General features: G+C 41.5%; 1 protein-coding gene across 2 annotated transcripts in view; it reads left to right on the top strand.

Moving 5' to 3' along the window:
* Positions 1-10,404, top strand: part of LOC124804796 (myogenesis-regulating glycosidase-like) — a 186,660-nt gene extending 176,256 nt beyond the window's left edge. For both annotated transcript variants that reach the window (XM_047265126.1, XM_047265125.1), the window contains exons 5-7: positions 2,664-2,820; positions 9,774-9,965; positions 10,072-10,404. In XM_047265126.1, the coding sequence (XP_047121082.1) occupies positions 2,664-2,820; positions 9,774-9,965; positions 10,072-10,202 (480 nt within the window). In that variant the 3' untranslated portion in view covers positions 10,203-10,404. The remainder of the gene's footprint in view (positions 1-2,663; positions 2,821-9,773; positions 9,966-10,071) is intronic.
* The last annotated feature ends 9,993 nt before the right edge of the window (positions 10,405-20,397 follow it).

The raw sequence follows: 20,397 nt of genomic DNA on the forward strand, positions 1-20,397 counted from the left end.
CTTGAGCATTGTCCTGCAAAGTGATGGTCAGGTCCTGCACAAAATGTCATCACTTCTGTGTCTAAGCTGGTCGCAGGCTGTGTTCCGTAAATGAACGGCATAGAGAGAGCAGTGATAACACTTTCTGCAGGACCTGACCATCATTTTGCTGCACAGTGCTCAAGCACGTACAATACAAAGTGTTACTGATTTGTTTGACTGATGGGGCTGCTAAGTGCTATACCACCTACTGCACTCCCCTGACTTAAGCCCTCGTAATATAATCCTACGACTTCCATATCTTTGGCAACGGGTTATACACAATGCTAGTGTCTACTTTGAAGGTCAGTAAAACTTTGAAACACGTATCTATTTTGTACGAGCTGTAAATAAATAGTTGCCACTATTGAAGTTCCAGCTCTCCTACACTCAAAGGCAATGACCTCACAGTATATCATCAAGGTCCTGTCTTATGATGTCACAAATGTAGAGATATGAAGACTTTTTGACTCGATGCCCTCGGCACTACGGAGGCTGTGAGGCATCTTTCAATTGAATGAGTGTGGAAGTCTCTCACCGGCAGATTTCTAATATGCTCAACGAAGGTTTGTGCTTGTCACTGAGGGTGTTGCTGAGCAGGTGTCATAGACGGACACTATACCGTTTTTTATTTTTCAAGGACATGTCAGTATGCCACCTTCCTGTGATCACGCTAAAGGATGGTGCGAACCACGAGGGCTGAAAAGCATGACAGGTCCGAGGCTATTCTACTACATTCTGGAAGCCACTACCATTCTCCATTAAGTTATGCCTTTTATTTAATAGCTGTTATGACCAATACGGATGTGACGTGAGAGAGAAATACACAGAGATTATGTTCATCTCATAGTTGGCTTCCCAGAGAAAGAAGCAGCACTTCAGCATTCAGGAAGAGAATGCATCATATCACATTTTTAGAGAGCATTTTAAGGGTCTAATACACTACTGGCCATTAAAATTGCTACACCACGAAGGTACCTTGCAACAGAAGCGAAATTTAACCGGCAGGAAGAAGATGCTCTGACATGCAATTGATTAGCTTTTCAGAGCATTCACACAAGGTTGGCGCCGGTGGCGACACCTAAAACGTGCTGGCATGAGCACAGTTTCCAACCGACTTCTCATACACAAACGGAAGTTGACCGGCGTTGCCTGGTGAACGTTGTTGTGATGCCTCGTGTAAGGAGGAGAAATGCGTACCATCACGTTTCCGACTTTGATAAAGGTCGGATTGTAGCACATCGCGATTGCGGTTTATCGTATCGCGGCATTGCTGCTCGTGTTGGTCGAGACCCAATGACTGTTAGCAGAATTTGGAATCGGTGGGTTCAGGAGGGTAATATGGAACGCCGTGCTGGATCCCAACGGCCTCGTATCACTAGCAGTCGAGATGATAGGCATCTTATCCGCATGGCTGTATTGGATCGTGCAGCCACGTCTCGATCCCTGAGTCAACAGATGGGGACGTTTGGAAGACATCAACCATCTGCACGAACAGTTCGACAGACGACGTTTGCAACAGCAAGGACTATCAGCTCGGAAACCATGGCTGCGGCTACCCTTGACGCTGCATCACAGACAGGAGCGCCTGCGGTGGTGTACTCAAGGACGAACCTGGGTGCACGAATGGCAAAATGTCAATCCAGGTTCTGTTTACAGCACTATGATGGTCGCATCCATGTTTGGCGACATCGCGGTGAACGCACATTGGAAGCGTGTATTCGTCATCGCCGTAGTGGCGTATCAGCCGTCGTGATGGTATGGGGTGCCATTGGTTACACGTTTCGGTCACCTCTTGTTCGCATTGACGGCACTGTCAACGTTACATATCAGATGTGGTACGACCCGTGGCTCTACCCTTCATTCGACCCCTGCGAAACCTTACATTTCAGCAGAGTAATGCACGACCGCATGTTACAGGACCTGTACGGGCCTTTCTGGATACAGAAAATGTTCGACTGCTGCCCTGGTCAGCACATTCTCCAGATCCTTCACCAACTGAAAACGTCTGGTCAATGGTGGCCGAGCAACTGGCTCGTCACAAAACGCCAGTCACTACTTTTGATGAACTGTGGTATCGTGTTGAAGCTGCATGGGCAGCTGTACCTGTACACGCCATCCAAGCTCTGTTTTACTCAATGCCCAGGCGTATCAAGGCCGTTATTACAGCCAGAGGTGGTTGTTCTGGGTAGTGATTTCTCAGGCTCTATGCACCCAAATTGCGTGAAAATGTGTTCACATGTTAGTTCTAGTATATTTGTCCAATGAATACCAGTTTATCATCTGCATTTCTTCTTGGTGTAGCAATTTCAATGGCCAGTAGTGTAGAAGAGAATTAAACGCTTTTCAGACCAATTATACTGTGCTACCAAAACTAAAAGTGCTATTTGAGGGAAAAATAATTGATACAAATAGGATCTATTACAGTTAGACAATTTCTTGAAGAGGACATAGCATTATACCAAATAACTTTATTGAACTTAGTTGTATTCGTGTTCCATTCCATGTAACTGGAAAATTAGATCATACAGAAGGGTGAATCACCTGAACTTCCTGTTTCTCACTAATCCAACTGTACTTATTCCTCGTCTGTGAAGTTTGGGTGGACGGGACAGCCAGTGCTGGGAGTGTTCGCTCTGTTGCAGACGGTGGGGCTGAGCCGGCAGCTGACGGCGTTGCACGCCCGCCACGCCCCCCGCATCATAGACCTGATGAAGAAGGCTGTGAGGGACGGCAGTCCAGTCAACCCCCCAGTCTGGTGGCTCGACCCTACCGACGAAACGGCACTCGGCATAAACTCAGGTATGGCGAGAGAGGCGTCTCTGCCTTTAAACTGCGTGGTGGCCCACTGCCACTCTTTTCTATCTAGCGTCCTTCCTGCGTAGGCTAGATACTACCATACATGTGTCTGAAAGGAAATGAGTAGATTTTATGGTGCGGCAATATGATCCACAATTTTGAGGGAGTTTTTTTTTCCTTTATTGAAGTTCGAGTCCCCATCTGGAGTGGGCTGGCAGCAGCATAGGCGCTGCTCTTCAGCCGAAAGACGAAGTATATAACAGATGACATTTAAAACAACATAAAAGAGAAAAATATGGCAGTATATGGATGTAAAAAGAGGGTTAGATAGTGAAAGAGAGCATACAAAAAAGGGGTGCATGTAAAAACGGAGAAAAAATCTAAAAAAGTAATTTACGCAAAAACACACACTGTAAGGATTAAAAGAATACAGGGCCGGAGCATAAAAATTGCTATGGGTGCCATAGCACAAAACAATCACGGACAGCAACACAGGCAGGCACCTCAGCACTGACGTACCACACTGATGAAGAAAAGACTGGGAGGATCTGCCGAGGCATAAGGGAAGAAAGGGGGGAAGGGGTGGTGATGGATTGGGGGGGGGGGAGGTGGGAGCGAAGGGGACACTATTGAGGGAAATGAAAGAAACAGATATACTTACATTAAATCTGCAGCGATTTATGATATATAGCTGTGTGGAAGTGTTTCAAATGGGTACATTTTAATTATATATATGAATGCATGGTGTGTTTTCTTTTGGACACGTCTGAATCAACAAACACCGAGCCTACATATAGCTGATTTTCTTCAATGGGCAGTGAGTCCACCAAAATTCAGTGCCGATGAACAATTACGTTCGACTTCCTGTGACAATCTCAAAGTAGCGAGCATGGAGGACATGCATGCGGACTGCTTATAGGTCGCGCTGAGTGGGAATGTGGGTCGGTCTGGAGGCGTGCAGAGGTAGTCCGCAAAATAGTGAGGAACGCTGTGTCTGTATGGCACAGTGTTGACGCAACTGCCTAGTAAGCAGGAGAGCCCAATTCGAATACTGGTCTGGCACACATTTTCACTCGTCACAACTGATTCTACGTAAGTCCCTATGAAATTGACATCAATAGTTCTTTCCCTTTCCTATCCTTTCTTCCACCTCCTCCCTCAATTTACATAATACTTCAATTACTGTTACATTGTTTGCTTTATTGTATTTTCCCTCATAGCTTTAACTTCTGAACAGGCTGCTCCAGTGTATTTTTGTGCCCTTGCAGACAGATACTAGACTTGAGTTTCTCCTGGCGTACATCGCATTCAGGTAACTTACGGGAATGTAGCTGGGTGACGTCATGAACAATCGCCGATATTTCGACAGGAGACTACGCTGTCATTTTCAAGGCAAAACTTCAACAGGAAAACGGTGTGTAAGGAAATTTAAAACCTCGGTTTTCAGAGAAATTCCGGAAAGGTAACAGAAACACAAAAACACACGCGCACACACACACACACACACACACACACACACACACACACACACACACACACACACACATCCACACACACACTGTAAACACTAGTGTCACCATACAATAAAGATGACCAACGCCGTACGTTCAAAAGGTCCAGTATTTGCTATCTGATTCAGCATATCGCACATACGTGCTGACACCAAGAAAAGAATTGAGCGAAAGATTACGACGAAGAAAACTTGCTTGTGGCTGGAGCGTATCAACATTCGTAATACTCACTGCTCCTTGGTTATATGACGTTCCGAAGATCCACAAAAAAGGAGTTCCTCTTCATTTGATTCTGTGTAACATTGGTGCTCCGACATATCGTTTAGCAAAACACCTTGCTAATCTGTCGAGCCCACTACTGAGTCGGTGTGAGGATTGCGTTAAGGACTCGGCGGATTTCTTGCTTTGATTAGAAGCAATGCGTTTGAAAGACTCTAGTAAGTTTTGATGTGGACTCTCTCTTAACTAGTGCTCTTCTGTCATTCGTCACGATTCATAGAGGTAGGTTTAATGTTGAATTACTGAAGCTATTTCGACGTCTGTTGACTTTCACCTACAGCCCAATACAAATGAAGTCGTGATGAGAGGCCCGTCGCCACCTTTTATTGAAAATTTCCGTATGACACACTTCAAGGGACATGCCTTAGAATTAGCGGCTGTGAAACCTGAGTATTTTTTCAGATACATATGCGATATTTTTGTTGTTTGGTTCTATAGCTGTGAGAATTTGAACGACATTTTAGAACACCTGAATTCATTCCACGGCTGCCTTCTCTTTCTTAATGTGTTGGTCAGAGAAAAGGTTGACAGTACGTTGGGACAAGCAGTTTACACGAAGCCTGCTCACACTGACTTGTATCTACAGACTCAGCATAAGGGGTACTTATTACACTGGCTCGCAGAGCCCCCATCAATCAGATCCTGAGAGTCATCTTGAGATCATCTTTAGTCGGAATGGATATGGACTGTGGTCCCTACTGACACACCGAAATCACAATCGAAATCAGTTGTAGTTGCCACACACTTCTTTATTACAACAAAGCTTGTCTTATAGAACACAAAATCTTTCAAGATATATTTCAGTCATGGTTTCCTTCCAAGAACTTACATTATTTTAAACACTGTCAATGGATCCATGATTAATATAATATGACTGACAAATAAACCACACCTACTTCATCACTTACATGGAAACCCTTTTATCTGTCTTTACATCACATTCATGTTTGGAGTTTAACAGACAGTAATCGTTTAAGACTCCCTTTGCCAACTTTTCCTAATTTAAACACAATATTCACAAAAGCATGACTGCCTTAACTATCTCAGATAAAAGTTCTGAGTTCAACAAACCCCCAAAATTTTTAAGATTTAGTTGGCTAATTTTCCATTAATTAATACAATCTTCATAAAATCCTGATTCGTAAATTATGACTAACTTGACTAACCAAAATTTTTAAAGTTTACTCGGCCGACTTTTCATTAATTAGAACAATACTACTTGCATGTACCAGGTTCATATGATTTCATTACCAGACTATCACGAGAAGATATTCCCAAAAGACCTTAAGGCAGGCCGCTTTCACTCTACATGAAAATTAGTGATGGACGTGAGCACACCAAAAGAATTTAACCAATATAAGATATCCACAGGACAGAAAATGAAATAAAACAGTTCTCAACTTTGGACTGCAGTTGTGGTACAGAAACCATAACTCTCCACCGAATGGATGAAATTACAAGACAGTAACAATATAACTAAGGGGAGGGGGGGAGGGGGGGCAGGGCCTTAAATATCACTCTGCCGCCGTGGTAATCCGATCCCAGTTTGCTCGCGTCAACCACTGCCAATTATCTGCAACATAAAATACATCAGCGGCAGACAATATTCCGAAGCATGAGATACACAATCCTACCTACACAATTAATTATCAATAACTTTGAATGATATACTTCACAATGAAACCAAAATAATTAACCTCCGTGACTACTTGGCCAGTCACAGCTCTCAAAATTTGAATAACCAATTCCTTAAAACCCTCACTACAATCATTGCATAAAAATTAGAATAGTAAGAATTATCTTGGCGCACATATAAACGCCAGACTAAAATAATGACATAACAGGTAGAGTGGGAAAAATATTTCAGCGTAGCCTGGAACGCCAGAGACAGACTTACGCACTACTTAGTTACACTTCTAGCCACGTGTTCAGGCATGCTTCGTGTCTATTTGGTGACCGTAGTTACACTTCTTTAATAGCCGTCATGGTGTCAGGTGACGACACCAAATTCAGTTATAAACAATTGGAACAATTGCAAACGGTTTTTAGTACATTGGAATATTTAGTTAACATGAACTGTACCCACCGATGGAACTCGACAACTCCAATTCATTCTGCCTGTGTCACTTGTAACCGAGTAGACAGAACTTGTCCTTCCAAGCTCGAGGAAATCGTGCTGCATACATACACGGTCCAACGTCACTCTAGCTCACACCGCGGATACTCGCACACCACCCCCTAACAGAGCGCGCGCACTCTAGTTAAAATCCCGCGCCGCCAAAGATGTTAAGAAGACAAGTAAGCATCGAAGTTGAGACAATCGAAGGAAACTGGCGCCAGCAACGCACCAGCTCAGGATATAGTGAAAGGCAAATCAGAAGTGCGTTGCGCTATGGACCAACCGTGCACCAGGGGTGTAATGCTAATACACCGAAGTTTGTCTTATGCGCGGAGCATTTCCAGTAAGATTGGTGTTCCTTTGGGGAAATAACATGTGAAATGTGTTTTCCTATCTCCATCTATGAGTTTCGTTAAGTGTGATCTTACGCAAGGCACGTGTCTGTGCCATTTCCTGCAGTTGTGGCATGTAGTATATTGGTCAGACTAACAGGACTGTGGGGGACCGATGTACTGAGCATAAATGTCGCACAGGCAATAACGGCCGAGCAAATGGGCTATTGCTACTGTCTTGGCACTGGTCAGCCAATGGTATACAACAATACAGAGATTCTGGCATGCAGTTACTGGGATAGTTTTATTAAGGGTGCAGCTGAAATTAAATCAGGAAGTAACTTTGAAAATACAGATGCAAATTTGTTCTTAAATTCTGTGTGGAATCCTGCTCTTCCACTTGTCAAAAGACAGAGCGACAGAGTTAATTCTACCTCAGCCACTGTTCAGTAATTTTCGCTATCGATAACTTTTGGTGTCGTCATCTTTGGTTGCTGTGTGGCGCCAGTGTTAATTAATTATGCACGATCCATCGTAACGTCAGTCACAAGCCAATTTTTCCACGCTTCTTATCTCCATTCTTTGGCCGTTAATAAATCTCAGGCACTAGTGTCTACTGTTAAAAACCCGGACGATATCGTTGGAAAGACAATAACTCCTCCATAACAGATACAATTTATCCCCTAGATCAAGTAGTACTGGGTCCTTTACCCACCTGCGACTGATACTTATTATTGTTTTTAATTATGTTGCATGTGACGATAATTCGTTACTATCATAATCTGATAAATAACTTCTTTGATTAGAAAATAACCAATTCACGAACGTCCTGACGCCAACCATCAGTTATTTTTTTTCTCACTGATGGCACCGATAGTGAATCACGTACTACTTACAATCTGTGTGTGCTACACTGAGTAGTGCTGAAAAGTTTATATACCTACTACTTCGACGTAATAAAACTCCTTGAATAACGTTCTCACTTTCATTTACATCTTATTTAGAGCAAAGAAAGAGAAATACGTTTACGGAATGTGTTTCAAACACTTGAAAACAATATTTTAAGCGGTGTTCTTCGTTTGGAAACAATCGATAGTACTTAAAAACAGAAGTATTCGTATCTTCACAGAAATTGCCACAGATGAACTCAGTGTCATAAGACACTGGATTGGTAAATACACGCAGCACCACGGCACACAACACAAACTACGCGAATAATATGCTACAAGCTTCTTTCTAAGGCTAGGATAAAAGACAAGAAGCGTAATGCCATTCGTTTACGTAACCATGTGTTCTTCCACCGTAGGCGTTCAATATTACGAAATGAGAAAATCTGGTGTGGCCGAAAAAGAAATACCTCGCGATACCCCACTTTATCAATGGGCTGCGGAGTCTTGTTTCCGCGTCTCTAGCGGCATCCTATTGTACTTCAGTGTGGTCATTTCGGCAGTTTGTACTAGAACTACACACATGTATATGCAAAAAAATGAGAACGTAGGTTCGTGTTCTATGACCATTTCGTAATTAATATGATTAGCGGTAAAGGGGTATTTTACTGAAAGCACCTTGAGACTTAGAATGAGTTACCATGAAAAATACAGTAAGATATTTTGTTAAAAATGTTGATTACGAAGCTGATCAAATGCACAAACTCAGTACTTAGTAATGGATCTTCTGTTTCTAGCTATTGAATCAGTTTTTATTGACTAGTACAGCACTTCATACATGACAATTTAGAAGAGTGTTAAGCTCTTATTTAGACCGTGTATCTTATCCTTCAGTGAATTTACATAGATTGCATGTGTCCCTGGTCATCATCTTCCAGAATCTATTTCCAACGCCACATAAATGTTATGTCAAGATTGACGGTTTAGATTCACCCAAGGCCTTAACTTGCTCCGTTATTCTTCTGCCCCTTTTGTGAGTCAGAGGCGTACGTGTCTAACCCAACGTCAGGAGGACCAGTGGCTCGAGGGAGACGAAGCGACGCGTGTTATGTGATCCTGAGCACCGGTGAGACTACCGGAAATGCCTCCAGTAGTAGGAGATACGTCATAATCAACTGAGCACTGTTGTACCAAGCACGTGCGAGGAGTTTTTAATGAGTGCAAAAGGCATCATCACTAATCAATAAAACAATAATCATCTCAGCCGAAATAGGACTCAAATTATACTTCAGCCCTTCCTAGTACCATTTATACGACAAAATGTCGTTCCAGTTAGGTAGTTCGATTTGTTGATGCGCCTTATTCATAAACTTTAGTAAAGAGCTGATATTCACTATTTGCCTTACTGCAGATTTAATGTATCATCGCACCAACTGTTACATTTCACTAACAATTTAAGTGATTCTTAGGGTAATACATATCCTAATTGAATTTTGTTCTATTCACTGAAAACTTTTTTCTGTCAGCACATGAAAAACTGGATATCTACCTTCTCCACGCCCTGTGACTTATGTAAACGTGATGAAGTAGGCACAGCACAGGAAACAACCTCAAATTAAAGATACAATTAGTAATCAACTAAAGAAACATCAAAAATTGGATATGAGCATATTGGACTGCACAGTTTCAGACACTGGACTGGTAAATGCGAAGGGAGACTATGTTATTTTGTGCCTTCACTATGTCAGACATTTCTACACCGCTCTTTTGGTACTAAAGAGACGGGACTTTGCAAACGTTTGTGACGTGTTCCGTGTTTTCCGTGCAGAGTTCCTGCTGGGAGAGGACCTGTTGGTGGCGCCGGTGCTGGAGGAGGGCGCCGTCAGCCGCGACATCTACCTGCCCAGGGGCATCTGGAGGGACGAGGCCGACCCAAAACACCCAATCATAGACGGCCCTATCTGGCTCACCAACTACTCGGCTCCACTCAGCGTCCTGCCTTACTTCACCCGACTCTCCGGTAGGCATGACTCATACTCTTAAGATCTCTACCTCACGTGAGAAATACAGATTCTTATGCAACAACACTGCTGCAACATTTCTCATCAACTCATTCCGTTTTTCAGATTACCCTGATCTCGACAATGGAGGCTCTTCACAGCTTCGACTGTTCATTTCTGCAACAGCTTCTAGTTGGATCACCAGTACTGTAGTTTTCTACATTTGTTTGCCTACATTCCACCACCTATTTACATAATTCTCTTGTCAGTCTCATTCATTAATATGTTATCAGTATCAACTCTTATCCTTAAACTAATACTGAGAGTTCTTTAATCATTTTTAATGGTGTGAGTTCTATTGTGTTAGATATTAAGTTTTGACCACTGACTACCTCACTTACGCTATCTTATGTATGCATTTGGAGTCATTGAATGTAATCAATAAATGTATGTAATAATTGTCAAGAATTTACGCCACGTAACCCATAGCTACCACCCACTCTGACCATTTCCTGTGCTACAAGAACAAACAGAAAATACTACGAAAGGATGGTATTGTAGGACATCTGTCGTCAGGGAATAACTTACATGGTACTAGATGGAGCAGTATCTGGTAAAAACCGTGTGGAAAGACAGAGGTTGGATTACATAAACAAATAATAAGGTGCAAATACTACTCTAAATGTTGAAATGTGTTTGAATTCTCAAGGGACCAAACTGATGAGGTCGTCGGTCCCTAGACTTACACACTACTTAAACCAACTTTTGTTAAGAACAACAAACAAAGCTACGCCCGAAGGAGGACTCGAACCTCCGGAGGAAGGGGCCGCGCAATCCATGACATGGCGCCCAAACAACGCGGCCCCTACTCACGGCCAGATACGACTCTAAAATGAAGAGACTGGTACAAGAGGGAAATTCATGGGGAACTGCGTCAAACCACTCAGAACGTTGATGACTCAAAACGTAAGAGAAAAAAGAGAATAACAATGTCATTTCGGCATAATTGCTTCAGGATGACCTTCTTCGAAAACACTCGCAGCATATATACCAGTGAACGCTGGACCCGGATAGAGGCAGCTGCAGTTCTTGGAGAATGCCCCATTGCTGTTTCTTTCCTAGTTGGCCTATCCAACTGATGAGCAAGCCTCTCACAACTTCCTGTAATGCTACTCGGCTTTTGCATTCGCGTCAGGCCACGTGCAGCATTCTACAAGTCTTGCTCAAATTTTTCAAACACTATGTAACGATCCAGATTGAGATACCACGTGCAAAACTTTCATGTGCACATAAATGAGAGGAATTCTTCTTGCTACCAGATTCCCTGTCTTAGAATTTCACGAACGATACGTAATAAGTTACTGAGTAGGAAATATTTTAAATCAGTTGTTCATTTTCAAGGGATAAAAACCTATAAGGCAGACAATGCTGAGAGAGTTGTGGGAAAGTGCACAGTGTAGGCTTACTGCAGAGGTCGTAGCCATCGTGCAATCTTTCGTCAGACCGCATGGACTGAGTAGCATCTTCACCGTATCTGTCTCCCTAAATCACTCTCAGCACACCAGTAACACGGACGGACACTGAAGCTAATCTTACGGACGTAAAGAAGAAGGTAACTAAGCTACAGTGGTGCATAATCTCGGCGAACTTCCTGTGAACACCTTCGCACGAAAGTCTGAAACGAAATCAGCAGGAGGACAAAACGCATGACAGTTACTTCCTCTTCGCTGGCTATCATGCTCTCCTTTACATCCGTGAACTTAAAACCAGAGCACACTGAAACGTGTACACTTTTATACTCGACTCATTTGATTGATACGTAAACATAAGTAATAGGATTGAATGCTACACTGATAACACGTAGATTTTGCATCTTTTAGCAAATGGTTTTCCATTTTTCACCATGAACCGTGTCGCTAAGTCAGTTATGGTAATTACCTGGATCTACGTAAATCAATGTAAAAGATTTTCTATATAACTACCAAACGAAATTAATAGATCTCGCTAGACATACTTTAATAAAAAAAAAAGAAGTGTAAATAACGATTTGACAATGAAACAAAATTGAATTAATACAGAATAATACAGTGTCGCCAGCAGTGGAAGCCACTGGACAGTTAATATTCATAGAACTCTTTTCCCCTTACCTAGTGACGTATGGGAAAACCCGACTACTTTGCACATATAGATTCTAGTTTTCTTGTTCTAACACTTAGATTTACGTCAGATATCGTTAAGCGACCAATCATGGAGCTTGTACGTTCACAGAGAATTAGCAATACTTTATGAATCTTGCTTTCCAGTTTTATATCTACACGCCCTATCAGACGGTGTCGGTGTGTGCTGCAGCTCTTCCTCTATTAGTAAGACGACGTCTCTCTAAACTTAAACATAATCTCGAGTCAATAGTACGAAAGGGCTGGAAGACCCAGACTAATGAGGATGAAGTTATGGCATCTTACAATCTACTAGAATGTAGCTTATGTGTTCTTAATCCCCTGCATAGGTTTTCAGTAATAATAGTGATAACACAAGTACATACATCTTTCCTATATACACACATGACAGCAAAATATAATTTACATTATTGTCTAGCTAATATACATTTCTGTTTTACTTTCATTAGTTTTGATTTCAGGCCTCGTTGAGGTTATGTTCCGCCAGTGATATATTAACTGAACTCTTGTCATCAGACTATTTTCAGAAATGGTGCACTTCATCAAGAAACAGTTTAGGGAAGAAGATGGCGGTGCACCATGTTCTGCACTAGGAAGACTATAATTGGCGTTATTTTCTGCCAAATATGAGTCGTTATAATTCTTTTGTTGATTTTTATTTTGTAGACTAAGAGATGGCTAAATATACTAAAAACATTGTTGAGGGTATTATTGAGTTATTAGGCTAGGTCTACTGTTTTCGATATAGCTGTTTCAAGCAGTATGTGCCCAAATATTCGTGTATTCATCTTGTTGTAGTCGTCAATAATTGATAGTATAATCCTATAACAGTAGACTTTATTTCGTATATTACAATTTTGTAGGAGAAAAGATTTGAAGTTCCAGCTATTTCCACAGCTAAAGCAATAAATTACTTCCTTTTAAATGTGAGTCTTAGATATTTATAAGCAAAGCCTAACAGTTTGTTTATTTACTATACACTCAAGTTCTGCACTCTTAAGTCATCATAATCAAGTCAAACAAGCTGAATTTTGATGATGAGTTGAAAGATACTGTTGTCTGTGATGTGGGCACCATCTGTTACTGCGAGTAATGTTGACAGAATGATATGTGTAAAATCAAACTTTGATCGAGTGTCTCTTGTTTTTTTTTTTTTTTTTTTTTTAATGCTTTTCAGGAAAAGTCCGCTCTATCACCACAGTTTTATATAGCATTATGTTCTGAATAATACATGTATGTGTCATTGGTTCAGATTTTACACCTGTCTAAGGTTATATTCTACTTGGACTACAGAACTAGAACTTACACGAGACTCAGCATTCCACCAACACTCCTTCATCGCTGAGTTTAAATCGACTTGGTAAAATATGACTAACTTATAGCTTGTGCAGCAAATGCTTGAAATATGAGCACTGCACAAGTAGCTGACTGTACACATGCAGTCCGCATTTGTGCAGTATGAGATATATGAAACATACAAGTTTGAATGTGTCCACCAGTCAGAGACGTCTAGTGTGTTCCATTTTCATCATCATGATAAATCTATAAGTCACAGTTTACAAGTTTAGTACATTAAATTAACATCCCTGCTATATCTACAACCAGTGCCTTATAATTAGGTTTTCATAATACATTTACAACTATTAGGTTACATCTTCAGTTTCACCTAAAACCAGTATTATAGTGCTAACCTAATTTTACGCTCCTGATGCTGTGCGAGCACCTACTGACTGCTGCTGTCTCCTTGACAATGAGCCCACAAAATGGCGCTCAGTTTATCATTGAAAATGAAGCGTTTAACATCTTTTGCCGATGACGTCAAAGTACGTTGTTTTATAGTGTAAATTACACGTAAACTGGATTTAATCATACACAGAACAGTTCATTTGTCAGCATCATTCATTTGATACACATTTTTGCTAATTATCAATCCATAATCCCTTTACTTACGCGTGTTTCCTAGCTTTAGATATAAGCAGACTTATAAATATCAATGTTTTCCGCAAAACTCTGCACAATGTGCAAACAAATGAGCGATATGGAGGTAGTAGAACCCCAGATATATGTAAACTGAAGGTGGAGAGGGGAAGAACGGAAAGGATATCTTCGAAAGTTCAGACACCACGCATTCATATAATTAGCATCCGAATTGCTAGACCAAATGTCAAGTGCAGCGACGCATTTAATGATATTTTGTTCGATAGGAAATTAACTAGACTTAACATTGCCTTTACCACCTATAGCTGTAGGTATTGATATTACAGATATTTGTAACACGTTTCTTGTAGTCATATGGAATAATAAGACGAAGTCGGGCAACGGATGTCATTGAACATCTGAGCTTGAACAGGGGTGGCCCAATTAAATACAAAATATGGGCACCATAACGCCCATACAAATAATGAGGTTTTCATCAAACTATGGAAATAAACGGAAGGTCACAATGAAATACTGTTTATTGCCAAAACGCATGGACTTGACTCCAAACAAGGAACAGATATATTACAAGTAATTATTAAATTGAAAAAGGTGTAAGTGGGTCCTTGAAGATACACAATAATACTTGGCACAGGGTGGGGGGGAGGGGAGGAGGGGGGGGGGGGGGGAAGGGGAAAGGTTCAAATGGCTCTGAACACTATGGGACTTAACTGCTGGGGTCATCAGTCCCCTAGAACTTAGAACTACTTAAACCTAACTAACCTAAGGACATCGCACACATCCATGTCCGAGGCAGGATTCGAATTTGCCACCGTAGTGGTCGCGCGGTTCCAGACTGTAGTGCCTAGAACCGCTCGGCCACACCGGCTGGCAAGGGGAAAGGAAACATAATGCAAATACTGTATAATTTGATATACCGGTGTCAACTGCCGATGATTGCTGAATTAGTTAACCGATTAAAGGAAAGCCCAGAGAAGTACATTTTAACACCCCACCATTGCCTGTGCACAAGATGAGTTCAACTAGCTGAATGTATGAATTAATTCAGAAAAGCAAGACCGTAAGTCGGAACAAATAACTTCAAGTCCGCTTCGTCACATCGTTCACGATGGTTTCACGTGTGTATAATCATCCTATAACTCAGGTAGAGAGAATGGCTGTAGTGATGGCTGAAAGTTACAAATTCGGCCCCAGGATCATCAGTGACCGTCTCTGAGACGAAGTCTCAAAACGACCATCTATCTGACAAAGCTGCTGGAAGTGCAGACGAAGGCCGAATGTTCCCTTTCTATAGCTGTACCGGTAAAAAAGGTGTTCATACCCTCTTCTTCTAAAACTTTTGTTGGTTCTACCAGATCTGTTTCTTGTTGTCCAATCGCTGTGGAACTTCCAAGTTCCGTCCAATGAGAAATTCATAAAAAAACTAGCAGCCACCCTACTCTTAAAAAACTACAGGTGATTAACTAGTAACACACATTTCACTCTTAGACTGTGGGCAGCACTCGCATTTAGTTTCTCATGTTTTCCCATCCCCATGCAGATCTCTATATTGTAGAAAGCGTTCTTTCACTGCCAGTTTTCATCTTGCCGAGTTCAGCTCACTGCCTCCTGCTGCGGACGACACTGGTGAGGCGGTATTGTCGTCCCAAAGAGTGGCTGTCGCCCAGAGCGTATATCACATTTTAGCAAAAGATCAGTTTTACGACCAGTTTACCATTCTTCATGTTACGTATAAGTACTCGAATTGTGAATGACTCTTATTGCTCAAAAACACAACACTCCACGTTTTCGTTTGGAAAAATTGGCATTATCTTTGATCGATTAGTGAAAAGCACAGAGCCGACCCAGTCTACCACGTTGCATGCAGCTGAGTTTCGAATTCGATAGTGCCACGTTAAGAGACAGTCACTAATACTTGGTCTTCGCTTGAAACTTTTAACATGATGCTCCCTGCTAATAATTTCTAAATTTCAGATATTTGTCTTGTGTAGAGATGATCACTTCAAACCTACGGTGTTCAAGCTCATTTGTGAGATCGTTGCTGACTAAGGTTTCAATGAGGTCTTTATATTACGTGATTTTCAGATGCCTCAGCAGGACATGTTTTTGCTATTGTGTAGGTGTAGGTGTTTGTTTGGCTTGCGCCTTTTTTTTCAATATTCGAGGATCAGTATTTATTTTTCATTGAGGCATCCGGGAATATCGATCGTCTTTCACATTACTTTCCCATTCTCCAAATCGTCTTACAGCGTTTAGAAAAAAATATACTGTTTTTCCGTTTTTTGTTCAAATGGTTCAAATGGCTCTGAGCACTATAGGACTCAACTGCTGAGGTCATTAGTCCCCTACAACTTAGAACTAGTTAAACCTAACTAACCTAAGGACATCACAAACATCCAAGGTACATTATTTGCATTACTTTGGGGGTGATGATTTAAAAGCTTTCAAACGTGTTTTAGGAAGGAAACCATATGCAAAAGATATTGAGGTACTTTATCTCACTTATGTGTCAGGTCCAAAAAAGATTTAAACGGCTGAACGCTGAACATGACAACGAAAACCAAACCGTACTTTTGTCTGGTGTACATTCGCAGCCGGCGGAAAACCCATAACACTGTGAAAACACCCACATTAAAAAACACCCTCCTGTCTACTAATGCGTAGCGTTATACCATTCCGAACTGTCTCAAACAGTGGCAGAGATTAACAATTACCCACATACAGCATAATCCGAAAACATCAAGGTAATAGGACACGGGTTTTCATACTTGGAACAATATGAAAGCAAAGAGAGAGGCACCGTATAAGAGGTGACCAAGAGACTGTTAGCATGGAAGAGAATAATACAAGATTCTCCGTTATCTTGTGCAATAATTTACATACTCCTGAAACAAAACAAATAAGACATATCTCAGTAAACAACGCTAATGCTTCTCATAATTCACCGCTGCATCACTCTATCTTTAACAGTCGAATTAGCTCTGTGACAATGAAGGGACCTCCACCAAATGAATGTAAGAACTTAAATTCACAATATGTGTATATTGTCCATCTCAGCTGGAAACACAGTTTAATATCTTTAGAAAGTAAACTCAGTCCTCATCTATGTTCATAGTCTGCTCCTTTTCCAATTAGGATTGAGGCAGCAACCCTGAGCAGGAACCCATATTTCTATTATTTCAACAGTTCTGTTTCCTCCTTCCCTTGGTGGAGCCAAGATACTGTTATTTTAAGGCGTCTTTCCCTTAAACTGCCAAGGCTTCTGGCTACGTCAAGTCGCCTGAAACATTTCTATTGCCATTTCTATTCTCTCCTACAGATGTATTCGCACGAGTTCATAAATAACTGGACGAGCTCAACAAATTTTCTTTTCTTTTCTTTTTTTGTGAGTCATCGACCTTCTGGCTTGTTTGATGCGGCTCGTCATGAATTCTTCTCCCTTGCAACCTTTTCATTTCAGCAGTGCTTGGAGCATACGCCCTTAATTATCTGCTGGATACATTCCGATCTCTATCTTCCTCTATAGTTTTTACCCTCTAAAGTTCCCTCCAGTATGTTGCAAATTATTTTGTAATGGCTTAACAGATGTCCTACTATCCTCTCCCTTCTTCTTGTCAGTGTTTTCCATCTTTCCTTTTCCTCGACGATTCTGCGGAGAAACTCCTCGTTCCTTACCTTATCACTCCACCTTAAATTCAACATTCTTCTATAGCACTACGTCTGAAATGATTCGATTCTCTTCTGCAGTTTTCACACAGTCCATATTTCACTAACATACAGTGCTGTGCTTCAAACGTACAGTCTCTGAAATTTCTCTCTCAAATTAAGGCCTAAGTTTGATACTAGTAGACATTTCTTGGTCAGGGATGCACTTTTTGCCACTGCTAGTCTAGATTTGATGACCTCTTCCTTAGTCCGTCATAGTCTACACTACCATCCTATTCATAACAAATCGAACTCCTGCTGTACCATTTTCTGGCCTTCTATCTCGCTTGACTGACCTCCACTATATCTAGACTGATCCTTGGTATTCGCTTTTCAGATTTTCTACCTACTCTATTGTGTTCAAGCTTTTGACAATCCACCTGCCGACTCGTAGAACGTTAGTCTTTCGTCCGTTTTTCTATCTTGTTCTCCTGGTCGCCTTCCCGTTGGCAGACCCCTCCCGGAGATCCGAATGGTGGGTTTCGTCCGGAATCTTCTGCCAATGGAGAGATCACCATAATACTTTTTCAATTAAAGACCTCAAGTCCTGTGGGTATATATTATGCGTTGTTAATGCTGCGCTTTCCATTGCTTGCCTTTTGTATCTTCATGCCCTTGATAACTGCTGATTCCTTCGCCTTGAAGGGTAGTTTGCCATCCCAAGGGTAACAGAACCTCTGACTGTCCCTCCGCCCTCTGGCAAGGCCGTTGGCTGAATGACAGTGACTTCTTATGCCAGATGTCTTGGGTCACCAATGTTATACAGACAATCCAAATGTCAATTCCGCTTAAGTCTTTCGTCAAAATATATGGCAAATCATTGGAAACTTATCGCTGCAGGAATGTAGTTTTATAGGTGGTGAAATGTCTCTGTCCTGCTCCACCGCCAACCAATATAATAACTTCAATATCTCATTGTCAAAGTCTTCAATTGTTACACAGTTTAGTATTACATTCGAGTGTCCTTTGGATACGTCAGCAGTTTAGTAGGCTATTTTTAAATTGGACGATTCAAATTTTTTTATGTAGATCCCCACCTATAGTCCTTGTTAAAAATTTTCTTAACTAGGAAAAGTGTTTCTGATCAAACGACCTCTCGTTTCTGGATGCTGATACTGAATCCGTATTTGCTTCTCTAATAGGGACTCTCTTTATATTAGATACTGCAGGGATATTGAACTGTGAATTTTTGCATACAATGTTCACACTCTCCTGTACTGTTAAAAGCTGTTACGCCACTTGAGGTCGCTCAGTTCCTCTTTTCAATTTCTCAATTCCACGTTTCATCGAAGCGAACTCCTCAGTGTCTACAAGTTTCACTGGCTCTTTCACCTCTGAAACTGTCCGTTCTTCGCGATTTTGCAGTCTTTGTGCAAGCTCTTTATTCATGCCTTCTATTGTTTTCACCTTTTTACAAAGATAAGTATTAAGTTTCTCAATTTTTCCCATTACAGTTTCGACTTGGAGTAACCTATCTATACCGCGTTGTGCTGTCATTGAGACTTACTCGATTTGCTTGTGATAGTCTTCAAATTGGAATCTATCGTCGTTTTTACCCTGGTCATCGTCGCCCGAAACGATATTTCACTTCCAGCATTGAAGAATTTACCTCTTTAATTACTTCTTCAGCCTGGTGAGAAACTGCTGTAATCTTTCAGTTAGTCAACTTCCTCGTTTTATTCGTACCTGTCTGATATTCTTTAGAATCCGTAACATCAATATGTGCAGCTTTCACGATTCCATCAACTGCGTTATCATGTCAACTTGTCCCATTTTTTCTCCTGTTCTATATGCCTTGTCAATTCCAAACATTTGACTACCTCAGGAGACATACCACTATCAAATACAGTTATAGCTTCATGCAATGACGGGAAAAAATCGCTACACCAAAAAATTATTAGTATAGAATAACAATATTTCTTGTATAAACTTGTCCAGGTAACATACTAAAGTGATTGACATTGCAAGGTCACATGTAATGTAAGAGGTAAGACATTGCGTAATCAGCGTAACAGCAAATTGTTGAATGCCATCATGCAAACGTGCGTGCATTGTGTTGTATAGGTGCCGGATGTCAGTTTGGAGGCTAGACTTCCCTGCCTGTTGCACTTGGTCCGTCCGTATAGCGACGCTCAATGCTGTTCGTGGATGACGCTGGAGTTTCGTCCTATGATGGCCTGATATGTGTTCGATTGGAAACAGATCTGTACAGTATTGGGCTACAATAGCGCTATCTGAGAGAGCGTTATCCTGTCGGAAAACAACCCACGAAATACTGTTCATGAATGACATCACCAGACTGTCGTAAAATTTTGCAGCCAGTGCTCCTCTTATCATACGATATCGCACACCAGACCATGACTCCACATATAGGTTCAGCCTGTGTACCACAGTCAGGTTGGATGCATACCCTCAATTGGCTTCCTTCTAACCAAAAAATGGCCATCTCTTGCACAGAGCTAGAAGCAGCTTTCATCAGAAAACATACAGACCTCCACCCTGCCTTTCACTGAGGTCGGAAGTGGCGGTGGTTTGGGGTCAGTGGTATGGACGCTGCAGCCCGTTTGTCTCGGAGCTGTACTTTAAGTAATCATTTTGCAACTGTTCGTTGGGCCACTGTTGAGCCAGCTGC

The sequence above is a fragment of the Schistocerca piceifrons genome, chromosome 7 (assembly GCF_021461385.2).
Source record: "Schistocerca piceifrons isolate TAMUIC-IGC-003096 chromosome 7, iqSchPice1.1, whole genome shotgun sequence".
In the NCBI taxonomy this organism is placed as follows: Eukaryota; Metazoa; Arthropoda; class Insecta; order Orthoptera; family Acrididae; genus Schistocerca; species Schistocerca piceifrons.